Source organism: Euprymna scolopes, chromosome 8 (assembly GCF_053919585.1).
Source record: "Euprymna scolopes isolate OS-2025 chromosome 8, ASM5391958v1, whole genome shotgun sequence".
Lineage (NCBI taxonomy): Eukaryota > Metazoa > Mollusca > Cephalopoda > Sepiida > Sepiolidae > Euprymna > Euprymna scolopes.
Window position 1 is genome coordinate 47,391,217 of NC_136489.1, and position 26,807 is coordinate 47,418,023.

The following is a 26,807-nucleotide window of genomic DNA, read 5'->3' on the forward strand; positions in this document are numbered from 1 at the left end:
ATCAGGAGTTCAAATTATGTAATAGAATGTCAAAGGAACCAAGAAGCAGATTTTTTTTTTCTCAGTTACAAGTTATTTTTAAATCGCATTTTAGCTAAGGTGACCCTTGCTTTCTTAAGTTGTATAGACATACATAAAATGACTGAAGCAATTGTATGGAAGATGATAAACATTTGGGACAAAAAATAAATCCTTTTCCTTTTTTTTTCTTGAATGCGAAAACCATTAGTTACCTGATCAAGTTGCTGCGTAACCATTCCACTATCTTCTAACGGATCCTCCATTCCTTCACTGAAAAAGAAAAATGCACAAATATAAAAAAAAGAATAGAAATCATCACACATGGCAAATAATAAAAAATGAATGTGTTTCAAGAGAGAAAGAGCTAATGTTACCTTAAGGCCACATGAACCGATTCCATTCTGGACGTAATGTATGCCTTGGTTACTTCAGGAGTGTAGGTTTCCAACAAGTGTGGTTCGGAGGCTTTGACATAGGGGACAGAAGCAACCATTCGTTGCCACAGACTCAATAAATAATGAATACTGTTAGGTGCACACTGCCACATCTGAACAAAAAAAAGAAGACATTTGGTATTATTCTATCTTTAATCATTCACATAAAAATTCAGTTTCCTTGATTATATGACAATAAATTAAAGTTAATATAGCATAAATCAACATGGTTTCAATAGAAATTAATAAAAAAAGAGAAAAATAATTTAAGATTTGAAATATTAAAACAAAGCTGTTAAAAACCATACAATGCAAATATTTGCAAAAAATTGTATTTGGATTATTTGCACATTTCAGCTAATCTGTATCCTGTCTAACTCGGAAACTCGAACAAAATCCTTTATTTAATCCATGGAGGTAACATGCTCTCGTTCTATCAGTTATAACTGAGTAGAAGTCCTAAATTATTCACAATTGCATTTGTGTGTCACCCAAACTGAGGATTGAACCTTCAACCTTCAGAAAAGTGTAATTTACAACTAAATTTTACAAAGTACTTTATCCATTACACCGTGGGTACTTGCAAATTTGATAAAGAGATTCTCGAGTTTGACAAGATACACCTGAAGAAGGTTGGAGGTTACATCAACTGAAATGTTGTGAAAATAACACTCAAGATGAGAACAGTAGTCTGAAGAATCCAAATAATACGAATTATCAATTCTCATTTAAAAAATTCAGAAACATTAAAAAAAAAAATTGTTTCAATGCATTATTGTATGGCTTCTAACTGCTTTGCTTTAATAATTCAGATTTCAAATTTTCAACGATGCTTAAAAAAATAATAAACAACGATCATCAAGACAGACATTTTTTTTCTTACGTGTGATGATGGAGGTAACACCTGGCACATCCTCTGAGGTTGTAAATTGAGGCTGAATCATGATCGACCAACATTAACACTTACCAGACATTTAAACATCATTCAACCTCAATTACCAACTTCTGCAGACATGCCGGATGTTACCTCCACCATGACACATAAGAAAAAAAAGAAAACTGTCTGTATTTTCTGAAGAAGAACATTTTATTATTCGAAAATTTGTAAGAAAAAAAAAAGATGTCAATTTTATTTTATTAAATAGAAATGCTTATTGAAATCAATTTTGCACTCATCTGGTCTTTCGGCCGTTAAATCCTTAATATCGAGTGCTTTTCAAACAGTGGATTTCCTATTATTATTATTATCAATTTTTTGTTCCTTGAGATTATGTTAAGTGTCATATCTATAGCACAAATCTAGGCATTAAAGATGGATGTTTCTTTTGGAAACATATTCTTCGGAATTCTCTGTTTGCATCAAAATTTAAGAAATAAGAGGCAACACAAAAAGGGTTCTTGTCCAAAATATCCCCTATATAAAAGAAAGAAAAATCTGTATATGTACCCATAATGAAACGAAAATATCATATTCCAAAAATTATGTATATTCGTCAAGTAGTTTTATGTTTAAAAAAGAAAATCATTTTAAAGTGATTAATGGGAATTTGTAGGCATTACAACATAAATCTAGTAAATATGAATTATTGTTGTATTACCACTCTTGATTTTTGGGGATTTTTTTTTTTTTAATAGTGGGCAAGACAGTCACATTTTGGATGCTAATAAAACTTGATTTCTTATTTAAAAATAATACTTGATCAATTTATGTGATTTTTTTAATATAGTTTCATTTTGTCATGTGTATGTACATCATACAAATTTTTCTTTATTTTTGTTTATTAATATAGGAGCAGTTCTGGATAAAAACCAGAAAAAAAGGTCATCTAAACGCTTTACTATACAAGAAGTAAAAATAGTCAAGATAAAAATCAATAACAATAAAAGAATTTTTTAGATTAAGATTGATAATTTGGATCACTTGGACTACTATTTTCATCTTGAGAATATTTATATCGAACTAAGGAACCTATATGAAATATCAAACTGAATCTTATTTAATCTACAAGGGTAGATTGTTCTTGTTCCATCAGCCATGACAAGATAGAATTGTTAATTATTCTTAGTTATCGCTTAAAGTAAAAATTGAACCATCAACCTCCAGAACCCTATGTGAGTAGCGATTAAGTTAGCTAGTGTGAATTTTGACAAGGGTCACATTAAGATAATCAAGACCTGTAAAACAATCATTCCCAGTGTTGGGTGAAAGATGGGTAACAAGGCAGGGGGCAAAAAATTTGAATGATGACAAGTGACAAAATTTTCAAGTGGAGAGAAGATATGCGAACAAGGCACGATATGGAAAACTGATAATCTCAGCAAATGTTACAAAGATCTGTTCATTGCATCACTTATTTCTTAACTTAGAAAGGTAAGGAAATAATTATTTATTCTGTCTCTCTTAAATCTCTTCTATCCAAATTAAGACCTTGAAGAAAACACAGCAAACGTCTTTTGTGTTTTTCCCCCCGCATGAGAAGAGTTAATTCATCTTAATTAAACAGAAGATCATTCATGAAACACAGCAAAGAAAAATAATGCTAGACAAAGCGTATAAAAGACCAGCATGTATAAACAAGCCCATGAACATATGTATTAAGACGTTTATTTTGTTTATTGATTGTTCATTACTGAAAACATTACATTTTATTGCACCATGTGAAAATAACCAAGATGAGAACCGTAGTCTGAATAATAGAAATATAAGATTCAGTTTTTATTTGCTTTATTTATCATTGACTAGCGAGGGGTACCCGGCGTTGCCCGGGTGTTTGGAGGTGTGTGTGGTTTTGGGTAAATCAAAACTCCCGGGGGGGGGGGTTAAAAAATAATAAAAAAAATGTTTTGGTAGGTAAGTATGAGGATCAAACCTGAAGCCTTGAGGCAAAGTTGTAAATTAAAGTGTGAAAAAAAAAGAGTGCAACGGTTTTAACCATTGGGCCACTGCGAGATGCTAACGGAAAGACGTTTGAATTTATTTAATTACTTGGATTTGGCAGGTGCACGTTTTAATGACTTAATGAGATCAACTTTTGACTGTGGGGTAGCATTTCATTTAGTGCGGGAATGCCCCCCCCCCAAGACGTTGGGGGTAGGGGGAAACATCATAGGAAAAGACCTAACCTACATGCGGCGAGCGAAAACTGTTGAATATTTATCGTCCCGAAGTCGAGCAAATTAAATAGACAGGCGAGCTTCGTTGTTAAATCTGAGATATTACGATTTACATGTGATATAAAAAGTTTTAAAAAGTTGTTAGGCGACCGACCGCTTCTCTGAAAAAAGCCTTTCTTGGACATACACAAAAAGTGAACATACATTTTCGCTTTTATATATATATAGACTAGTGAGGGGTACCTGGCGTTGCCCGGGTGTTTGGAGGGGGGGGGGGGTAAAAAAAAAAAGAAAAAAAAGTAAGTATGGAGGATCGAACCCGAACCGTTGAGGCAAAGTTGTAAATTAAAGTGTGAATAAAAAAAAAAAACGTGCAACGTTAACCATTGCCCCACAGCGAGATGCTAACGGAAACACGTTTGAATTTATTTAATTACTTGGATTTAGCAGGTGCCCATTTTAATGAGTTAATGAGGTCAAGTTTGACTGTGGGATAGTATTCATTTACTGCTGAACGCTTTTTTTTCCACCCAAGATGTAGGAAAAAGACTAACCCACATGCGGCGAGCAACAAATATTGAATATTTATCTTTCCGAAATCGAGCAAATTAAATAGACAGGCGAGATTCATTGTTAACTCTGAGATATTACGATTTATATGTGATATAAAAAGTTTTAAAAAGTTGTGAACCGACTGAAAGAAGCCTTTTGTAGACACACAGAAAAAGCGAACACACATACATACATTTTCGCTTTTATATTTATAGAAGATGTTAAAATAAAATTATAAAATAAAAGTTTACAAGAAAGAAAAGCAAATTGAATGCATAAGAAAGAATCGACTTACACGCAAACTGGTGACAGTAAATTCCGCAATCAGTTTTATGATTTCTGCATAATTATCCACTTTAACAAGCTCTCCTAATTGGTAATTCGACTTTAATCGTGCAAGTAACCGGCAAAATTCATGGTAATTGTTTGGATGGGACAAACTCTGAAATTAAATTTACAAAATTCAATTAACATTTGCAGACAAAATGAAATCATGCCACGAATATTTATACATTACAAGCTTTTTTTTTTAACAAAATCATGAAATTTTAGGTTTTTAACTTTTAAACTTTATTTCATAGCTATTATTTTCTAAACTATTTCAATAAAAAGATTTGATTATTTTTTATATTAAAATATTGATCAGTTTACAAATTAACAAGACTTCAAAGTTGTGCAATTATTTATTTATTTATTTTTTAAATAGGCAACACCAATTATCAAGGCCTAGAGGCCACTCGAGGGTAAGGGTACAAGAGTGTACAGTAATCAATCAAACACTATAGTAATTGTTATTAATGGAAATTCATTAAATTTGTTAACTTAAGTGGAACAGCTCATCAGGAACTTGTTTACGTTGGACTTGAAGACAACCATATTGTAGTAAGTTGGAAAGCAGGAAAACGGAAGACAGTTCCATAGGCGTGCAGTTCTGAGAAAGAAGCTTTGCTCATGAAATCTACGTTTAGGTTTAGGCACAGATAAAGGGGGGGGGGGAATTATTGATAGTGTTTCTTGTGAAAGTTTGGCGATGGGGTACCATAGATTGGAGCTCAGACAAGCTCTTGCCATGAAAATAACGATAAAGAGACAGGCTCGCAACATCTCTTCTGTGAGAAAGAGGTTGCAGGGAAGAGAAAAGGGCATCCCCTACTAGGCAACAAAGTCTATTTTGAACTTTATCAAGGCAGGATAAGTCCTTTCTAGCAGCTCCTGCCCACATGTGGCAACAGTACTCCATTCTTGGACGTGCCTGACTCTTATATAGGTAGAGAATTGCGTCAACAGTGAGATATCTACTGGATCGATAAAAGGACCTTTCCATTTTTTCAGCGACCTTGGCAACGGATTTGATGTATGTGTTCCATTTCAGATCAGGAGTAAAAATCAAGTCCAGAAGCTTGTCAAAACATGAAGCCTCCCATTTCAATTGATACCAGATGGGGATAGTCATTTACAGCCTTGAATGTGCTACCATCTATGATAGTGTCATCAGCATAAATATTTACGAATGACATAAGGATGTGATTTGAAAGATGTTTAATGTAGCTCAGGAAGAGAGTTGGCCCAGGATGGACCCTTGAGGAACTCCAGCATTAATACTGTGAGCTTCTGATTTCTGCCCATCAACCACTACTCTTATAAACCTATCAGAAAGAAATGATTTAATAATTGAGAAGACATTTCCAGCTATACTGTAGCTGGAGATCTTGTGAAGTAAACCTTTATGCCATACCCTATCAAAGGCCTTTGATATGTCAAGAGCAATTGCCCTAGAAAGGAAGCCTCTTTCGAGAGATTCACTAATCCTATGAGATAATAACTGTAAGTACATCTGCTGTATATTTAGCAGAATGGAAACCATATTGCATGTCACTAAGACGGTTATATTTCCTGAGGTGGTTGACTACTGCTCTATTTAACACAGATTCCAGCAACTTACTCATGATGCACAGGAGACTTATTGGCCTGTACTGAGAGGGAGATGATCTACATTAAACATCTTTCAAATCACATCCTTACATCATTCGTAAACATTTAAACCTGAATTCTTAAAAACAGGGCATACTGATGAGATTTTTCAGGATGATGGGAAGCAATTCTCTTTAAGACAATGCTTAAACAGCTTTGTAAGTATGGGCGCTAGTCTGGTTGAAGTTTTTTTAACACTATAATTGGAATGCCGTCAGGGCCAGTTATTTTACTGAAATCAAGATTTTGGATTATCAAGATATTTTAACACAAAAGAAAGATTTTAGAATTTTAAGGCATTAAAGAATAATTTTATGTACTTTTACTTCCTTCTTTTATGTGTAGAATTTTTCGACATTTTAAAAAGTATTTTTCTTATATATACATATGTGTGTAATAGAAAAAATATTTTATATAGTTCAGTTGAATTCTTATGGGAATCACATTCCAGCGTAAAGTGAAACTGAATATTCAAACCTTTAAATAATTATTTTAAAAATTTGTAATAGACAATTGTCAGATAAATATCGTACAATAGTGTAATTTAAAGTCAAGTTTGAAGCAAAAAGAAGCTAACATGTGTAACTAGGAATTCAAATCATACTTTAACAAATCTGCTTAAGTATTTATATTGAATTCTTTGTAGAAACAATTGGTAGCTTTTCTTTACTTCCAAATTGACATTCAATCACATTAAAGTAGCAACTTTGATCGAGATATATATATATATATATATATATATATATATATATATACACACACACACACACACATTAGCAAGTACATACAAAGTTGCTTGAGAATGAGTATCTCTATTTGCAAGATAAACAGGAAAAGCTTTTAAGCTATTTCTACAAAAAGCAACACCTAGCACAACCTCATGTTGAGATGTGGCAAACATAGAAAATATCTTTTATCAATAAATACAAAGTTTTACAAGTCTTATTTCGCTTTTTTAAATATTGAAATCTTAAAGATGATGGGGTAATCTTTCGACAAAACATTTATTTTTATTCAATTTAGTCACTAATATAAATATACCATTGGATTGTGCTTGTAACACCACTTAAAAGCATATTTTATATTGGTACATAACTGTTTATAATGGCATCGTCAGACAAAGAGAGGCACCATATTTTATAATATAAAATGATATAACAGAGAAAGTTTGTTCATTCTTTGTAGAAATCAATATTGCTGAATAAAATAAACATTTTTACAGGATGCACTTCTTATCAACTGCCTTACCCCAAGCATGGGTCATGGCTCTTATTAGTAGCCGGGATTTTAGTGTAGACGGTCATCAGTACACAAAGTCATAATTCACAATGTACACGCATAATAAAATATACAAATACAAACATTGCTTATATGCAAGCGACTGTTAGACACGTGTGTGCATGTGTCATTAGAGTTTTGTTACTAATCTTTATATTTGAGCTAAACTTCCCATTACTCAAATTTGGGATCTCAAACAAAATTGACTGTTGTTTACTAGTCTTATTTGTCTCTCACTTGGATAGACTATCATTTATCCTCCACAGCCAGTGTCTCCTAAATATATTCACCTTAGATATCAGACATTTCTAGGCCTTCCCTCAGAAATGGACCATGTCTGTTTTTTTTCTCCATTCACCTTCAGCATCTGACAGCCTAGAAATTCAACTATTAATTTTTATAACATTAATAGTCTGTAGAGTTCTATGGATCAGTTGATTATTTACTGTCATTCACCTTTTCTGGCCAATCCCTCGCTGTGATCCTCGGTGTGAAGGAGAGGGATACTCTATAGCATCATAAGGGAATCTAATGCTAGGCAGAAAAGTTTGAAAATCATATATAATAAAGTGTCTGAAAGAGTCAGAAAACCATCTTACCTCAACGTTTTTATATTTAATTTTAATGCGATTAAAATCACATTAAAGTAGCAATAGTTAAATTATGTCAGATTATAGTAATTCAAAAATGTTTGAATAAATAATAAATTTCTGCCATTTAAGACCATAACACTCCACCAAATATGCACAACACTATTTTCAGTACTTATGCAGAATAAGGACTTATCAAATTATAAGTGCAATTTACGTAAAATGCTGGAAGGTGGAGAATGAATGTTTTGTGATTTGAAAAGTTTTTTTTTTATGCAAACACTGGCCAGTTTTTTCAATGAAAATAAATTATTTCTGTTATTACGAACATAATTCAATAAAAAATCAATGAAAAAATGAAAACAATATTCTTTTTGTTACAAAGAAAATACAATTGGATAACTTATGAAACTAAGAAAATTTAAATCAAGAAAAAAAAACTCATTGTCAGGTAAGTTTCATAAATATTCATTTTTTGAATAACAACTGATAACAATAAAAAATTTTGATTTTTTATGATTGTCTTTGTTCAAATTAAAATTAAGTTTCATTCTATATAATAAACAAATGATACCAAATAAATGTTTTCTTAAATGACATTAGCTGCTGTGATTGACTCAACATTTTTGCACTGTTCAACGTTTTACATAAACTCCTCATAAAATTCTGACAATAGCATAGTTTTCATTCCACATAATTAACACATTTTCAACTCTGAAATTGAGAGTTGTATAAGTTCCATTTCCTCCATAAACATGAGACCTGCATAAAATTAAATAAAATCTTTCACCCTAAAGTTGAGCAATGCTAGACACATTTACTAGTCATAATAAATCAATGAAACAAAAATTGAACATTTTTTATATTTATTATGTTTTTATATGGTACAATCACCTTGACACACCAGTTCTTGCCAGATTACCGAAGTTAAGCAATGATGAGTCTGGCCAGTACCAGATGGGTGATCATTTGGGAAGGTTAGGTACTGTATGTAGAGACTGGAGAGGGATGGTCGCTGCTAGGCTATTCTTTCCCAAGACACACTGCATGAAATAATTCAGCACCCCCACAACCCTGGAGAGTTAAGGGACTTATCCATTACATTTTCTTTTTTAAATGATACAATTCATGCATTAATTAGAAAATAAATATACTCAAAATTCCTGTAAAATAATGTGAGAAACAAATGTTTACAAACCTGCGGATGTTCCAATATTTGCCTCACGCCCGCAACCAGATGATTCAAGAACTGTGCCCGTTCATCATTGTTAAATAAAGAACGTCTTACAGAAGCAACTTGAACAAGACAAGAAAGAGCCTGAAAATATCAAGAGAAATCAAATCATAAACATTAGTGCATAGATACATAGCTTGCAGAGGAGCAGTGAGGAAAGGACGGAGGAAGAGAGCAATAGAGAATCAGTCCAGACAACAGAACCTAAACAGAAAATAGGACATAAATCTACATGAAAATGATAGTTTTATGAGGAGGAAAATGAAGGCTGTGAATAAATATATATCAAAGTTTTTGTTGTCAATTAATCTGTAAATTGTTACAAACAAATGATATTTAATTCACTTTTTCTTTTTTTTAGAAAGAAGAAAATGAACCTTTTGTTTACTTTCAACAGCCTTGTAACTCCATCCATAGCCTTGAGCCCCTAAGGGGCATAGGCCATCTACAACTTTGTAGATGCTTTTGTAGCGACTGAGTTCTTTTTACAGAGTGAGGGTGCTGGCCCCACGCCCAACCTTCCCAGAAGGTACATGCAGCGCCTAGCCTTCCCAAATGGTCACTCATCTGGTACTGGCCAGGCTTAACATTGCTTAACTTCGGTGATCTGGCGAGAACCGGTGTGTCAATGTGATTGTGCCGTATATAGCCTCGTAACTCACTTCCCTAATTTTGTTATTCAATCTTCATATTCCATGAACAATGTTTCTTACAAAGGGGCAAGAATTGCTTTTTTCTGGATTAGAATTTATCCATCTAACATTTATTGTTGGCAAGTTTGTTTTTTTTATCTTGAAATGTTATTTTTTTTTTTTTTTTGCAACTCATTACATCAACTTGCTTCATACCTTGTCTGAAGTGATTTCCATAAAAAAAAAAAGAAATTTTTAAAGTGATTTGTAGATTTTCTTAAAATTAGATATGCCAAAATGACTGATTTGATTTGATTAAATGAACTGGAATAAGGATTCTAGACAAATTTTAGAAGCATAATTGACCTTGTTTGTGCATCTGAAGAATGGTCTCTACCAAATTTTTCTGTCAATTTTTGATCTACAGACTTGAAAAGGTGATATATAGGGGATTTGAACCTGTGAAACAAATTCAATTTGGTCCTTAGCCAGTAAAAATAGCCAGTAAGGGTTCACTGGACATTATATATATATATATATATATATATATATATATATATATACTAGCTGTACCCTGCCATGCGTTGCTGTGGCTCAAATTGGCGCAATGGAAAAAGTTCCAAAATGAGAAAAAGCATGTTTCTTATAGGTTTAAATTTCCATTTTGCATGGGTACACAGTTTTTGTTGTTCCATTTTCTTAGCTGATATAGAGATTTTCCGGTTTGGTGACTCTTGAATATGTAACATAAATTGTCCATGTGAAAAAACAGTCAGTGTGTAACTGTAAGGCCCACAATTGTAAAGATTGTTCCCTGTGCTTTGTTGATGGTTATTGCAAATGACAATAAAATTGGAAAGTGCAATTTGCTAAAGTGTAATGATGTATCCGGTGGAATCATAGGAATGCATGGAATGAAGATATATTCATGTGTGAAAGGTCCTGTTAAGATTGCTGTTTCTATGATATTGTTTGTTATTTTTTTTTTTACTGCAAGCTATGTGCCATTGCAAAGCTTGGATTGGTTTATATTTCACAACATGATAATTAGTACACCAAATTTCAGTTACAATACATGCGGTGGCATCCCTGGCAAATATAACTGTTGGATAATTAACCACTTTATCTGTTTTCACAACAGTGTCGATGGATTTGTATTTGACTACCTCACTTGGAATTTTACATTTAATTATAGCGTTAAGTTCATGGGCATCTTTGCATTGACCTGCAAGAATAGCTCATTCACTCAGTCAAATGGAATTCTTATATTTTGAATATCTGCAAAAACCTTTTAAACTATTCTTTTGATGAAATAAAATTACAGAAATTACAGAAGTTAAAAGTCAAAGAATTTTGCCCTTAACTCTGATCAGCTGGCACTTTTTCGTACCCAATTTCACACAAGTGATGCAAAAGTTTTTGTGCGGATCGAACAGTCTGCAACTGTACATGCATATTTTGAGTTAAGTTTAATGTCTTCACATGGAACAAAAAAGTAGAGTATTTGAGGCAAGCATTTATTTCATCTGCTGGTGTTGATTGAAGAATAACAGGTAACATTTGTCTGAAATCTCCTGCAAGCAATATTACTGCATTCCCAAATGGTCTGACATTGCCACGCAAATCTTGCAAGGATCGACCAAGAGCCTCAAGTGATTTTTTGCGTACCATTGTGCATTCATCCTAAACAATAAGTTTGCATTTCTGCAATATTTTTCCCCATATTGGATGTTTTGGAGATGTCGAAGATGAGATTTTTGAAAAGTTGAATGTTTTAAAGTAGAATAAATAATTCTTCTACTTGGCAGCAAGGTCGCAGGTATTCCTCATGCAGCAAGGGCTAAGGCTATGTCATTTTGTTACCAAATGGCTGCCAAAATCAATTTAATTAGAAAGGTTTTACCAGTTACTTCTGGTGCTGTTCAAGGTAGCAGTAATTTCCAAATAACTTCTATTCTCACAGTCAGTAAATTAGGTGACTAAAATAGGATTTATCCATGTTTTGACAATGCCTTATTCACTGTAATTAATTTAGGAGACTAAAATAGGATGAGGGATTAGAGATGGACAGATAGAGAGGAAGATATATAGATAGAAAAGAGACAGTGAGAGGAAAATAGAGAAAGAGAAGGAGATAGAGAGATAAAGGGATTGATAGATAAACAGAGAGAGAGGTGGAGTGTTAGAAACAGAGAGGGATGAAACAGAGGAAAGGAGAGAGATAGAGGGAGTTAGAGAGAGAAAGGGACTCAAAGAGAGATGGAGAGGGTGATATAGAGAGAAAGATAGATTGAGAGGGAAAGGGAGAGATGGATAGAGAGAGATATTGAGAGAGGGGGAGAGAAACAGAAGGTGAACTACACTTCACCGTTTATTTCCTCGTTCAGTAGAGAAGAAATCTTTTGAGACTGAGGCAATTTTAATGTTTTGTTATTATCCAGAGTACCCCTTTTTTTTTGGGGGGGGGCTAGATTTTCCTCGCATTAGAAACCGACCAGGTTATCTGTACTTTCACTTAACAAATTAATAAAAGAAAAACATTGTAAAATTTGAATTTAACAGGAAAATACTATTTTAAAAAATAGCACGGTAACATAAGTGCATAAGTGCCACTTTAGGTACCCCTTGGGCGTTGAGTTCCATGGCGACCAGCATAATTATTTAATGGTCGCTCCCTTAGCCCCCCCCTCCCAGTCAAGGCTAATGCATGCGCATGTAACATTTTTTTATATTTACTGACGTTGGCTTAGTAACTAAACGATTTATTGATAATTTCGTAACCCTTAAACGCATGCCGGAAGATTTAAATTGGTTCATTATTGTTGTAATGAAAAAAAAAAGTTTCATTCAACACAAAACCAAAAACACATATTAATGATAAATGATTTATTATTCTATTCATTGAAATTTACTAATTTTTAAATTAAAAATTAAAAAAAAAAGTTAATAAAAAAATAGTTGCTTATGTGCGCATAAACAACTTGTTTTTTTTTTTAGATTAGGTCCACCTTATAATCACCCCCCTCCCCAACCTCGGAGGTTGGGGAGGGGGGTGATTATAAGGTGGACCTAATCTAAAAAAAAAAACAAGTTGTTTATGCGCACATAAGCAACTATTTTTTTATTAACTTTTTTTTTTAATTTTTAAGAACAGCTTCCGGAATAAACACCACTTTTGGAGGGGGGGGGGCTATTTGCAAAATTTAACTGATATTTGTTGTCAGCATACCCACCCGAAAATACTATTAAAAAAAAAAAAAGGAGGGGTTCAGTGCCCGTGGCAGAGAAGTAGATTTATTTATCAATAAAAGTTGCGGAGAAGTAAATTTATTTATCAATAAAAGTCGTCATTTAAAAAAGAAAATTGTGGAGGTGGACCTAAATGTTTTGTTTTCGCACTATTCAACAATTTGTTCATCTGCGCATGTAAATTAAAAAATATTTGTAAAAGTGAGAAGTTATTAGTAAATGATTTAGTTTTTTTTTTTAAATTTATTTATTTTTTTTTTTTTTACATTAGATCCACCTCCACAAATGTTAAGAACGGCTTTCAGAATAAACACCCCCAACCTCTCCATGTTAACAACGGATTTCGGAATAAACACCATTGGGGGGGGGGGGGGTATTTAAAAAAAAAAGTCGATAAAAGTCGTCATTTAAAAAGAAATTTAAAATCAAATGTTTGTAAAAAGTGAGAAATTATTAATAAATGTTTAGTAACATTTTTCGGTGCTAATGCAGAGAGTGATCTGCGCTATTTTTTAAATCGTGTTTTTTTTTTTAATCAATTGCAAGGTTAAAGTACAGAATAAGTACAAAACACCCTCCCCCCATGTTAAGAATGGCTTTTTAAATAATAACGTTATTATTTCAGCATGGATCACTCTCTGCATGAGTACCCATTTTTCTTTTAATATTCATAAAAAGTAAAACTTTTTTCAAAATAAATAAATAAATAAATAAATAAATGTTTGTAAATGTGACAGATAATCGTTTAGTTACGGCAACGTCAGTAAATAAAATATGAATATAAAAACGCGCGGGGGTGAGGTGGGAGACTAAGGGAGTGACTATTATTTTTTTTCTACTGGTCGCCATGGAACTCAACGCCCAAGGAGTACCAAAATTTAATTTTTTTGTCAAATAAATAAATTTCAAGCAATTTTTGCAATAAATAATAGATAGCAACTTCGTTAATTTTACGACTCGCCCCAGCATATTATAAACACCCTAACTTCCCCATGTTAAGAATGGCTTTCGAGGTTAATGGAAGGGCGTTTTTTTTGTTTTTTTTTAACATGGGGGGGGGGGTTAGGGTGTTTATAATACGTTGAGGCATGTCGTAAAAATGAAACAGTTTAGAAAAAGTTAAAACAAACTTTTTTATGTAAACAATGCCGTGAAAATAAACTAAACAATTAAAACGTAATGTTTCATGAGTGAAGCCTTAACATAAATAAAATTTAAAAAACATAAGTACATAAATGAATTTAAAGTTTTAAAATATGGGATTATTATTATTTTTTTTTGTGTGTGTGTGTGTGTGCTAATGCAGAGAGTGATCCGGCGGATCTGCGCTATTTTTTTAAAATCGTTTTCCACGTTTAAAGTTTTATATGTTTTTATTCAATTGTAAGGTTAAAGTACAGAATAGTTACAAAACACCCTCCCTTCCCCATGTTAAGAATGGCTTTTTAAATAATAACATTATTATTTCAGCACGGATCACTCTCTGCATGAGTAAGTTTTTTTTTGTTTTTTTTTTTTACTTATCGAGTTAACAGAAAATGAAATCTTTCGTCAATTCGTGGCTGTGAAATGAATCGAACCGGAAGTTCAGTTTTATCAACAGAACAGATTCGCAGTAAAAAAATATATTTATTTTATTTAATATTTTAATTTTAATAAATCGCGAGGTAAATTTATTTCAATAACATAAAAACATACCTCGACTCTAAAGATGAGTTGTCTGAAAATTTCAAATAAATTGGTAACTTAGAAATAGGGTTTTATTTGTTTAGAACGAACCAACTTTACATTTTTATATATATAGATATATATATATAATCTTGATTTTAATTTTTGCAAGAGGACATAAAGCTGGTGAAAAATTGTTTTTTTTTTTAGTTAATTAATTTTACAATCTGTCCTGTGACAAATATTGTCAGTTCATGTATCAATTTGTTCAACCAACCAAAAAGTCAAGTGGATGCAATGTGATTACCAATATTATTATATACTAGCAAACCGCCAGACATTTTCTGATCATAATATACGCTTAAATATGACATTTTAATTCATGCAGATTATGTATTTATTATTATAGGAACAATTCTTTATTGATTATTATATTGAACCTAATATATAGTAGTGAGATGAAAACTAAAAATATATATATATGACTTGGGTGCCATCAGCTAGAATCCAAACAAAAACATACAGTTCTCCTTCCTTAGTTTCTGAATCGCGCCCATAATATGCATATGTAAAATCGTGCCTATATGCATATGTAAATTCATCTGTCATCCCTTTATTTTCTAAAAGATGGAATCACTCAACCATTGAAGACAAGATTCAAGCACGCAAGCAAGAATGGTCCACAGAGTTTTATAATTATACAGATAAAAAAATCATGGACTAAGCAATTGAAACTTTTTAGTTTTGAAACTTAATCAGAGTACCACTTATTCTCGGACTTCAAGGAGACTATTAAAGCTCTATTCATTTTTTAAATGTGACTCTAAAGAACAGAACAGAAAGATACTAATTTGCGGTTATAATCAGCTAATGTACTCCTAACTTTCGAAGCAGTGATAAGGTAAATTAGTAACTTCGCATTTTTCTCTCATGCCTATATTGTCCTTGTGCATGTATATTTTTTTCTTATGTTTCCCAATTGTTCTTTTTTCATTTAAGAATCGTTGAAAAGTTTTTTGCTCTTATTTAAATTAAGAATTATTGAAATTAGTTTTTTTTTTGAAGAATTATTAAAAACAGTTTTTAAAATCTTTTTAATCTGTTTTGGGAATATTTTGTAGTGGATACTTTTTTATGTTTAACATTTTGTTATTTTGATTACAATAATTTTATTTTTATACTTATATAAACATATTTAATAAATAAATTCAAATAAAAAAAACTTATAAAATTTAAAAAAAAAAAAATCGCATTTTTATAATTTTATAAACATATTTCTTATAAAATTTCAAACAAAAAAATTATTTTTTTAATTTTGTTATTAAGTGCAAATAAAGACCAATTGTGTTATTTTTATCTATATAATTTTGTTAATTTTTATTCTATATTTTTAAATAATATCCTTTTCTCATATTTCAATAAATCACTTCACAATAGAAATACTGAAGAACAATAAAAGTGAAGAAACTGATTTGCCTTATCATTGCTTCTGGTAGCAGCCACGCCGGAAGTTAGGAAACATGTTAGCTAGCAATAACTCAATTTGCTTTTTCACTTGCAATTTAGAAAAATCAAATTGATCCATCTAAAGAAAGGAACATTTGAATAGCAAAGTGAAATTTTTGTACATCAAATAATATTGCAAAAAAAGAAAAAATATTAAAATGAAAATCATTGAATTAAAAAAAAATATAAACAAATAGTTGCTCAATAAGATATCCTTTTTCAAAACCAATTGCATAAAGATTAACTTCAAACATGGCAATTTATCATTATTGCAAAAACTGGGCCCATCTTCTGCAATTATTCATTCAGATAAAACTTCATAATTAAAATTTGTAGGTAGATATTGAGATGATGCAAATGACTTACCATTGATGATAATGAAGATGGAAGGCCTGCATACAAATCAAAAAACAATTGCAGTGTACTAAAATCAAGGAAAACTGAAAAAGAAAAAAAAAATGATTTAAATAAAAAACTAACATTTGTTTATTGATATATAATTAAAACTTTGAAACTGTTTTATCATGTTTACTAGAAAGAAGAGTGAATAACATCACTAAAGGGCGAATGATAAGTGTCGAGAGAAATTGAATGATGTAATTAGAAAGAGGCAGAGGAAAGAGATGGAGGGAATAGGGAGGTGAGAAATAGGGGGGGGAAAAAGAGAGAGTCCATTACAATGTGTTTGGAAATCCTCTGATTTTGTGAAAACGTGTTGAAAAGTGGGTGCTTTATTTATTGATTGTGTAACAGTTATAGTTTTTATTAATATTCTGAAATGTGTAAAAAAACTTGTCAATAAAAATGTTTTGTAAATAGTTATGTTTTCTTTAAATTCTAGCACATGTCTGATGAACTAGCAATAAAATCAACGGACTTTAAAATATTAATTTTGATAATCAGTTGGGGTTAGGGTTAAATACATCAACTAATGCACAATGTATCACCATTGATCCAACAGATTAAAAGTTATCATCTAGTTTTATTCAAAGTCATTGTTATTTGTCAAGAATTTTACTTAAAAAAATAAATAAAATAAAATAACAAAAAAATCTGTATGATGTACATACTCATGGCAGAAAGAAAATATTTTACACCTAAAATCATGTAAATTGATAATGTTATTTTTAAACAAGAAAATCAAATTTTATGACTAAACTACGAGTAACAATCTCACAATGTCATCTTGAAAACAGTCTGAAATAACAAGGGAGATAATTCTAAAAAGAAGATTTTAGAAAGCCATTCTTAATATGAGAAGTGATGAGTATTGAAAAAAAAAAACTCAAATTTGTTTAAAAATTATTTTTTTTATAAAGATAAAACTATTTGATTAATTCACATGATTTTTGGTGTACGATATTTTCTTTCCACCATAGGTAAGTACATCATGTAGATTTTTCTTAATTGTTTTGTTTTTTTACATATGGGAGATACTGGACAAGCGCCAAATCATTTATAAATCAAAGTCTATAGTTATTTTCATTGGAATGTTTTTGTTTTCAATTGATGCATTGTTTTATTAAATCAACAAGGAAAAGAAATGAAAGGAAAAAAGAAAATGGCTACCTGAACGCCAACTGGTAGGAATTTGTACCGTGCATAAATCATCTGATGATTCGTCTGTTGAAGCGCCTATGAAGTCAAAAGTCAAGCAGTTCAGTGCTAATCGGAGGGAGTGGGATAACAAGCCATGCTGGAAAAATGGAGAAAGAAAAATGATTCAAAATAGATATCTATGTCCTTCCCTTAAATACCGATATGAATAAGATACAAGAAGATAGAAATTACATCTTAACATTATGCTAAACTCTATCAAATACTTTTGATATGTTAAGAGCTACTGTTCTAGAAAAGAATCCCCTGTCAATAGATTCACTAATCCTATATGATATTACAATCAGCACATCAGTCGTAGATCTCAAAAAATGGAAACCATATTGCTTGTCACCAAGTAGGTTGTTTTTATTCAAGTAAGTAGGTAGCTTACATCTATTATGGATTCGAGCAACTTACTCGTGATGCAATCAGGAGATTGATTGGTCTGTACTGAGATGGAGGAAACCGATCTCCAGAATTTTTAAATACTGGGCAGACTGACAAAGTTTTCTAGAGTGTTGGGAAATATTTCTCCTTTAGGCAATCTTTGAACAGTTTTACAAGAATGGGAGCTTTTTGAGCACTATGGTTGGATTACTTTGTTTTATAAATTTTGCAACATCCCAGATATTCAGATCTCACTCAGAATATTTTCAGTTTAGGAAGAAATTCAGATGGTAGACGGCTCCAACTGTAAAGGATAAAAATTTGATGCAAAGTTCTTAACAAAAAGTTTGGCTTCGTTGGAAGCTGACAAAATCACCTGAGGTCTATTGATGATGGTTGGAATAGAGGATACGCATCTATTCAGAATCATATTTGTTATATGGCAAAACTGATAAGAACGAAGCCTCTGCTTAGCTATTTTAAACTTGATGGTTGCTAGCAATCCCAAAGACGACTTTAGTTTCAGAACATCTATTTCATTGAAAACAATAGAAATAGTAATTTCTGTGTGCGACACATTTTGGGATATATGATGGTTGGCTATTTAATTTCTGTTGAAATTTCTTCGAGGGTATGTAGCTATTTATACTGACAGTTAAATAATAAGTTACATCAGATGCTATAGAGGACACATTCTTTTCAAATACTGAACACAGGAGTATTTCAGATACGAATCTTTAGAAGCTGTTCCCATCAAGTATCAATACATAATATGATGATGAGACATCTGAGGTCTTGTTACACTTTGTTTACATCTTCTTTGAGATAATTTCAATCAAATGATTGAGAGATTCCAGCAAAGACAGAACAGAGAATGAGCATAGTTCCGGAAAGTTGTCAAAAAAACATGAAGATACATGGAAGATAAGCCTTTATCATCATAGGAAATTATATTGTTCATTTAAAATACAACACAAGAAACTCTTAAAGTGTCAAAAACTAAGATACGATTACAATATATGAAAAAATATCTGTACCTATCTGACATTGCATGGGCGTATTTACCCCCCCCCCGTTTTTACAAAATTGTTTTTTGTCTGTCAGCATCGGATATGCAAGTGGATCTGTTAGTAATCTGTGTTAGATCATAAGCAAGAGATAAATAAAACCTCCCTTCATCTGTTTTTGCCATTTAACATTGTGAATATTCTGGATGAATTATCCCAGGAATACAAAAATAAGGAAAGCGTTGTAGAGTAGCTGAAAAGATGATTGCTTCACTATGATCAGAAAAAGATAATGGCTTGATGACCAATGCTTTTATAAATAGCAATACCACATCATTTTTTTTTTCTTCACATCGAATAAACTCAAATCAAGCTTATTGAAAAGAGCATAAAAAAGAAAAACTTTAGTTTTTTAAAATTGGCCCATTAGAACTGGAGTTATGATTATTCACAGTATCAAAAAAAAATGCATGGTTCACTGGATATTTTGTCTTAAGTCAGTTCTATTCAAATGCATATAAGCTTGTGACTGATAATGGTAGGAAATTTGCACAATTTACAGACTAAGCCATCTTTAAAAAGCTGTACCTTCAGATTTTTTAAGGTATTATGGTGAAATCTTGAACATATAATACCATGAAGGTTCAGTTGGTTGTATTTATGACCATCTCACTTGGTAACTTACAGACTAATTAGCATACTAATAAGTATATTTCAGTTTCATTTTAATGGCTTTAAGCAGAAACATCATAAAACAGCTAAGAAAAATGGTAAATAAGGTTTTATCATAATAAGAAGTATTATTCTGATGGGCATTATTTGTCATTATCACATCATGAAAAATCCAAGATGACAACCAGGAAATCCAAGATGGAGACCATGAAATCCACAAGGCCACCACAACTCGATTCAAAGAAATTAACAAAATATAGCTTGTAACATTAACAATTAAAGGAAATTTTGTACAGATTAGAATAATGTTTTTATGTACATTAAACTAATTAGCATAATTAAGTTTCATTTTAACGGTTCTGAGTAGAAACATCTTTAAAACAGCTAAAACAATGGGAGATCAGCCTTTATCATCATAGGAAATATTATTCTGATGGACATTATCATTTGTTATCATTACATCATGAAAAATCCAAGTAGGCCACAACACAATTAAAAGAAATTAACAAAATATGGCTTGTAACATTAAATAAAAGAAAATTTTGTACAGATTACAATTATAATATTTTCAAGTACATTAAACTAATAAGGATAATTAAGTTTCATTTTAACAGCTTCAAGTTGCTTTTTTGGGTGGGTTTCTACCACTATTTTGTATAAATTTTTAGAAAAAATATTTACAACACTAAAAATTTATCGTGGTAGGTAGAAGAGTAACTTATCTTGCCTTTGGTAACAATTATTTGTTATTTGACCACTTTTTCGAACCTCTGTGGATTGTAAAACCAACCCAATAAATATTATCATCGGCAAGATATTCTTTTACTTAAATGGATAAGTGGTTTGTGTGTTTTAACTCATTTAAAAGTGTCTTTTACTTAAAGAAATTAAATAGTGTCAAGTGAAGCCGTTTGAATTCAAATTAAAAACAATTTTTAATGAAACAAAATTACAGTGTTAGTTTTGTAACATTATTTTCAAGTTAAATTAAAGTTTAACGATATCCTTTTTTATTATATTGTTAGGTGAAAGTACAGAATACTTACAAAGTACCTTATTCCCATGCTAAAAATGGGTTTCTATATAAAGCGTTTCAGAAGTTTGACTATTTTTTTCTGTTTTAGAGTTGTGACCTCCCCCCTACTTAAAAATTTACCGAAATTCAGGAAACCAACCAATTTAAATTAAATTTTCAGTATTTATTAATTAATTAACAGTTGTGACCCGATGGGGACCGGGCGATGCTGGGAGGACCTTGCTAGTTGATTAGTAAAACAGTCTGTCGTCTGGGTGGTCCCATTGACACGAATTCAGGGGAATTCGTACAGTTGAATTCTAATGGTGATGATGATGTTTTAAAGAATAAATCTGGTTCTGGATAGATAATCAAAATGATCCCCCCCACCCCCACAAGAATGTATAGTCGAAAAAGTATCTACGCCAGAATGAAAGTCATAAAAATAATTCCTAAGCAGAACAGCTGGACACTTATGTTGATCGACAGACCACCCAGAGTGAATCGCTGTCAAGTGGTTGAACAAAGAAACAGTACGACTGACAGCGAGGCTAGAAAAGTTATCTGTTGACAGAAGACCACCACGGAGACAGGCCAAGTGGACCCGTTGAGTGGTAATTGACCATGACAACCCACCCTTATTGCCTTACTGATGTGGAAATTTAGTCTGGGATTGTGGCAGGAGGAGTGGTGGGGTGACGAGGCTCGTGGAAACTTGAAGACCCTTTTTCTCTTCAATAATTGTAAAGGTCACTTTTTATTCTTTTCTTTTGCGATCGGGCGTTCAGAGTTCAGCGAGACATTACTGCCCCCCTCCGAAACAAAAGCGTGGCCGCTGATTGGTTGACCATCACTCGTGGGCGTATTGGGGGAGGAGAGGTTGCAACCAACCAATATTGATAAAAAAATGTGAAGTAAAGATCGGAAGACACACTTTTGCCACGCACCTTGGCGGCACGCACCCCTCCGATACACGCACCTCTGTGAACTGTTTCTTCCCCATATACTGACGATAGACAAGTGAAGTACTTTGTTAAAAACCGCCAGCCTCTGTTGTATGACTAAGCCAGTTTTGTATGCACTATTTGTGAAGTTGAAAGCAATAATCATTCTTTGTTAAGAAAAGCCAGTTAAGCGTTGACTTCTTTTTTTTGTTTGAAAACGCCATTGTTGAGTGTAGTCTATTTTTTTCAGACGGCCCAGTTGACAGTTTGAAGCCAGATCAAAGGTGAAACCAGTGAGCGGACCACAGCGGCAGGACCAAACTCGACCACTAGACGAGAACACAGGTAATGCCGCAGGGATCGTCTCGGTTGCATCTCACACACATGCCTGTGTACCCGAGCAGCCTTGTAGGGGTTACACAGTAACAGAATATAATTTTTACACCTATTTATATAACATTTTTGAACATCTTATTTTTTTGTATTATTTGTTGAAACGTGTTTTTCAATTATTTTTATACAAACTTTCGGCACTTATGTTACTATGCTGAAATAATGTTATTTAGAAATCCATTCATAAAATGAGAGGGGATGATGTTTTGTAATTCTGTATTTTCACCTAACAATTTAATCAGCAAGCCTCACTTTTGGATCTATTTCTGACAATTGTTCCTGAGGATTGTGTAACAAATACTCATTGCCCACTCGGGAATGCTGATCATTTAATTTAACTACCTACGGAAAACATGAGATAAAGTTCAGAATAGTTAACAGGCAAGAACTTGTAAAACAAAAATGTTTTCTAAATAATAGCAAAAAAATAAAAATAAAATGAATATTTTATGTTCATAAGTCAGTTGACAAGCACTTTGTTTACATGAAACTTTTTGTGCACGCGATAACACAAAATGCGTTTGTCACTACTTCTATCGATTCATGCATAAAAAGTTTTTATCCAATTCTTTTCAAATTTTAGGACAAAAGAAATGAATATATTCACTATTAAATAGTGTTTGAACAGTTTATATCTTTAAATATCTTTGTATTACAAAGCGGTAACTTTAAGATGTTGTATTTGTGACTCGAAAATTAAACAAAAAAAAAAAAAAAAAAAAAAAAACAATTTTCTTGTCGGTTATTCTTTTTCTAAAAAAATAATCTTTTCCTGTCCATAATTAAAACTTATGTTTTCTAAATAACAACACAAATAAAATGAATACTTTATGTCTGTAAGTTAGTTGAATATTTTGTTTACAGATTTTTTTTTATGCGCGTCTCGGCACACAAAAATTCTGTTTATATGCATTTGTCACTATTTCTATCGATTCATGCATAAAAAGTTTTTATCCAATTCTTTTCAAATTTTAGGACAAAAGAAATTAATATATTCACTATTAAATAGTGTTTGAACACAGTTTCTAAAGTGATCTACCACCCACAGACATGCTATGTTGGCATGTTTTGTCATTAATAGTTGAATTTAAATAGCGATTTCTTTGTGTATACAAATACCAACAAAAATATTAAAATACCATTTTAAAGTAAATTTTACTGTAAATCCAGTTGTATTTTGATGGACGTAGGAGAAATGTACTTATTACCGATTTAAAAACTGTGAGTGTAAAATTAAGTAGCACTGTGCGCCTTGTCCAGCGCTGAACATTATGGTGTCTGGTATTGCTAGTATAAAGATGAGTAGACAATCTGAGCCACTTGACATCCAGTTAAGTTCTTCTGAAGAATGACTATTATACAATTCGACACAATCGAGTGTGTAAACATCTCCACTGGATCATCTGTAAAAAGTTGAATATTGAATGCAGCAGCAAATCCTGGGAACATATACCAGAAAGAACAGTTGGAAATGTTATATAGTATCCACTATGACCATAAACAGAACTGAGAGGGAGAAGATAATATAACAAAGTTTTATGTACGACATGAAAAGACACTGGAATCTTAAGATTTCCATCATCCCAGTAATTATAGGAGCAATTATACTCATGAAAAAGAATTTCAAAAACTACCTAGTAAATATACCTGCTGAACCAAGTGCAATAGAGATACAAACAATTGTCCTCAAAGGATGTATAGAACCTTAAGATCTTATTATTGGAGTGTTTGAAAGAGTAGGTGAATGTCTGGCATCTGGTAGGAGGTCTCATCCCCAGTTAAAACAAAATGATTAAGAAAAAAAAAAAAAAAAACTCATAAAATAACTATGGAGAGTTTGTTTAGCTAGAGTTGATCAACTTGGAATATTTAGACTACTATTCTCATCTTAGTTGTTATAGTCACAATGTTTCAGTCAATCTCCAACTTTCTTCATATGTAATTTTTTTTTTTTATCTTAGGCATCTTTAAGCCAAACTTGCAAATTTGTAACAGAATTTTAAACTGCATGTTTTAGTTAATCCTAATGGATTCTTATTCCATCAGCCATGATCAGGTAGAAGTGTTAATTTATATTATTCTTAGTTATCACTGCATGTAGCCAGGATTGAACCTACAATGTACAGAAGAAAATCACCCAGAACTGATTAATAACTAACAGTCTTAACCATTGTCTACATGGTCCAAAAGCACAATGATTAAAATCATTAGTAAACAATCAGTTTTAAGTGACAATATGTTGGAGATTGAAGGTTCAGTCCTTATTACATGTGATACAAAGAATAACAAGTTAACACTTTTCCTCGGTCATGGCTGATATATTGAGAATATTTCATAACCCTAACCTACTCCAATTTTAAGAGTAGCTTGAAATTTCGTACAGGTTCACAAGTTTGAAGAGAAGGTTCCTAAGCGTGCAACATAAAAGATACACTGGAAGAAGGTCAAAGGTTGGTTACATCGGGCGAAAAATGACAAGATGAGAACAATAGTTCCAATAATATAAATCATCAATCCTCATCTCAAAAATTCAAAAACATTTATTGATCAAGTTTGCTAATATTGTCAATAATAAATCTGCAGAGTTTCAAGTTAAAAAAAAAATGATACACAGATGAAGAAATAATCTTAATGAAGTTAGATAGCAAGTAAAGATGCCATCAATTTATTTCTTTAAAACTTACCTGGCTATCGTCTGAAAAATCCAGGGTCTTTAGATTACCTTCCGCTGTCCGAAGTAATGAGCAAGCAAGCTGAAAGATTTCATAGAGTTGTGTATCACGAAATGACGATGCAGTTTTACGATGTTTTGTTATGGACCGGCTGGCTTCTGCCTATAAATAAATTGACAAAAAGAGAAAAACAAATCACACAAATGCTTTAAACATATTGTTCATTTAAAATACAACACAAGAAACTCTTAAAGTGTCAAAAACTAAGATACGATTACAATATATGAAAAAAATATCTGTACCTATCTGACATTGCATAGGCGTATTACCCCCCCCCCCCCGTTTTTTACCAAATTGGTTTTTAATTAAAATTTTAAAGGTTTAATTTAACTAGAATATAGTTTGGTTATTGAATTATTCTCTGCATCATACGATATAAAACTATATCTGTTGTTATGGTAATGTTTTCTAAAAGTGTAAGCCATGTTTAGTTTCAGAACAGTTTCCGATGGTTCTGTGTTCTAAACAAGTCTTGAGAGGTGACTGGTTTGCAGTAGACAGAACAGTTCCACAGAGCAAAATATTCTTACCGTGTCGAGACGGAAAAAACATGCGAAATTGCTACAGAAAAGGTTTAATATTTATGGAGCAATTCTGGTTTCTGATTGGTTGGTAGCAGAACGTGAATTAATTTGATTTGTCAGTTCCTAGCAGCATCGTTTATAAATAAAATCGCCCGACTGTGTGGGATCATACCCCATTATGAATAAAAAATGTTGCAACATGTTTCAATCTCTATATAATTATTGGATGTAAAAAGCTTTCAAAACAATCTTATAAGTATTTGTAACTATAATGACATTCACTCAAGAATTCAATGCATCTCATGTCAAGGCAGTCTGATGAATTTTTGACACTTCAGCCATTCTCGGTTCCAGCGTCAAAAACCAAAAATGCAGGGGCCAGCTATTAGCTTCATATCTGTCCTCACTGTTTTTATCAGAATTTTCTAAGAATTTTAAAGTGAACAACTAATTTCCATTCCACAGTCTACTAAATGCTTCTAAATTCCTTTCAAATTTCCAGGGGTCACCAAGTAATCTAGTCTTTCATTTTCAAAAAATATTAAGAGTCAAATAGCTAATTTGCTTATGAATCAATCAAAATGTATTCTGGTGGATTTAATTCTGGAACTTAAAAGATTTTCCTAACTTTTGATTTCAATAAATATTGGATTTATAGAAAAACAAAACAAAACAAATTCAATGTATGATTATCAAAGTGATGAGGAAAAGAAATACAGCTTCTAATCAGATATAAAAGAGATAACATATCAAATATAATTGTGTATGAGCAAGACGACACAATCGAAAGGAATAATTGAAATGGATAGAAAATATTGTTTTATGACTGCTTATAAAATGACAAACTTTATTATTAAATTAAAAAATAAAAATGGTCCTTTAAAAATCATTTTATTCTTTTCTAATATTGCTCAATTTAAGAATCCAGTTGAAGGCAAATATTATGAAATTGAACTCATCAGTTATAAATTACAAAATTATAGTTATAAACAGAAAAGTTTCTTTTTAAATTTGAAATCATTTTGAGGATGAAGGAAAACTTGGTAGGCAATAAATTCGTTTTTCTTTTTCTTTTGTGTGTATTGATATTCATATTAAAAACCCTTTTTTTCTATTTATTTAAAAAGAAAATATAATTTTCTTATATCTTGGTTGTGGAATTACATTCACTAGCAAAAGATCTAGCTAATTTGCATATTCTTTTAAACACTCATTTTAATTAATTCCCTATTAGTTGAGGGGGGGGCGCTTTTTTTAGGCCACTCAGGGATAAGGGTTATTGCGT

The 26,807-nt window shown here is 31.9% G+C and overlaps 1 protein-coding gene across 4 annotated transcripts in view; it reads right to left on the bottom strand.

The window, feature by feature from the left end:
- LOC145283548 (exportin-7-like) overlaps positions 1-26,807 on the bottom strand; it is a 154,444-nt gene that overhangs the window by 76,622 nt on the left and 51,015 nt on the right. For all 4 annotated transcript variants that reach the window (XM_080132429.1, XM_080132430.1, XM_080132428.1 and 1 more), the window contains exons 7-13: positions 24,951-25,100; positions 17,819-17,945; positions 16,616-16,689; positions 9,159-9,278; positions 4,417-4,563; positions 396-568; positions 234-291 (exon numbers count right to left, since the gene is read on the bottom strand). In XM_080132429.1, the coding sequence (XP_079988555.1) occupies positions 234-291; positions 396-568; positions 4,417-4,563; positions 9,159-9,278; positions 16,616-16,689; positions 17,819-17,945; positions 24,951-25,100 (849 nt within the window). The remainder of the gene's footprint in view (positions 1-233; positions 292-395; positions 569-4,416; positions 4,564-9,158; positions 9,279-16,615; positions 16,690-17,818; positions 17,946-24,950; positions 25,101-26,807) is intronic.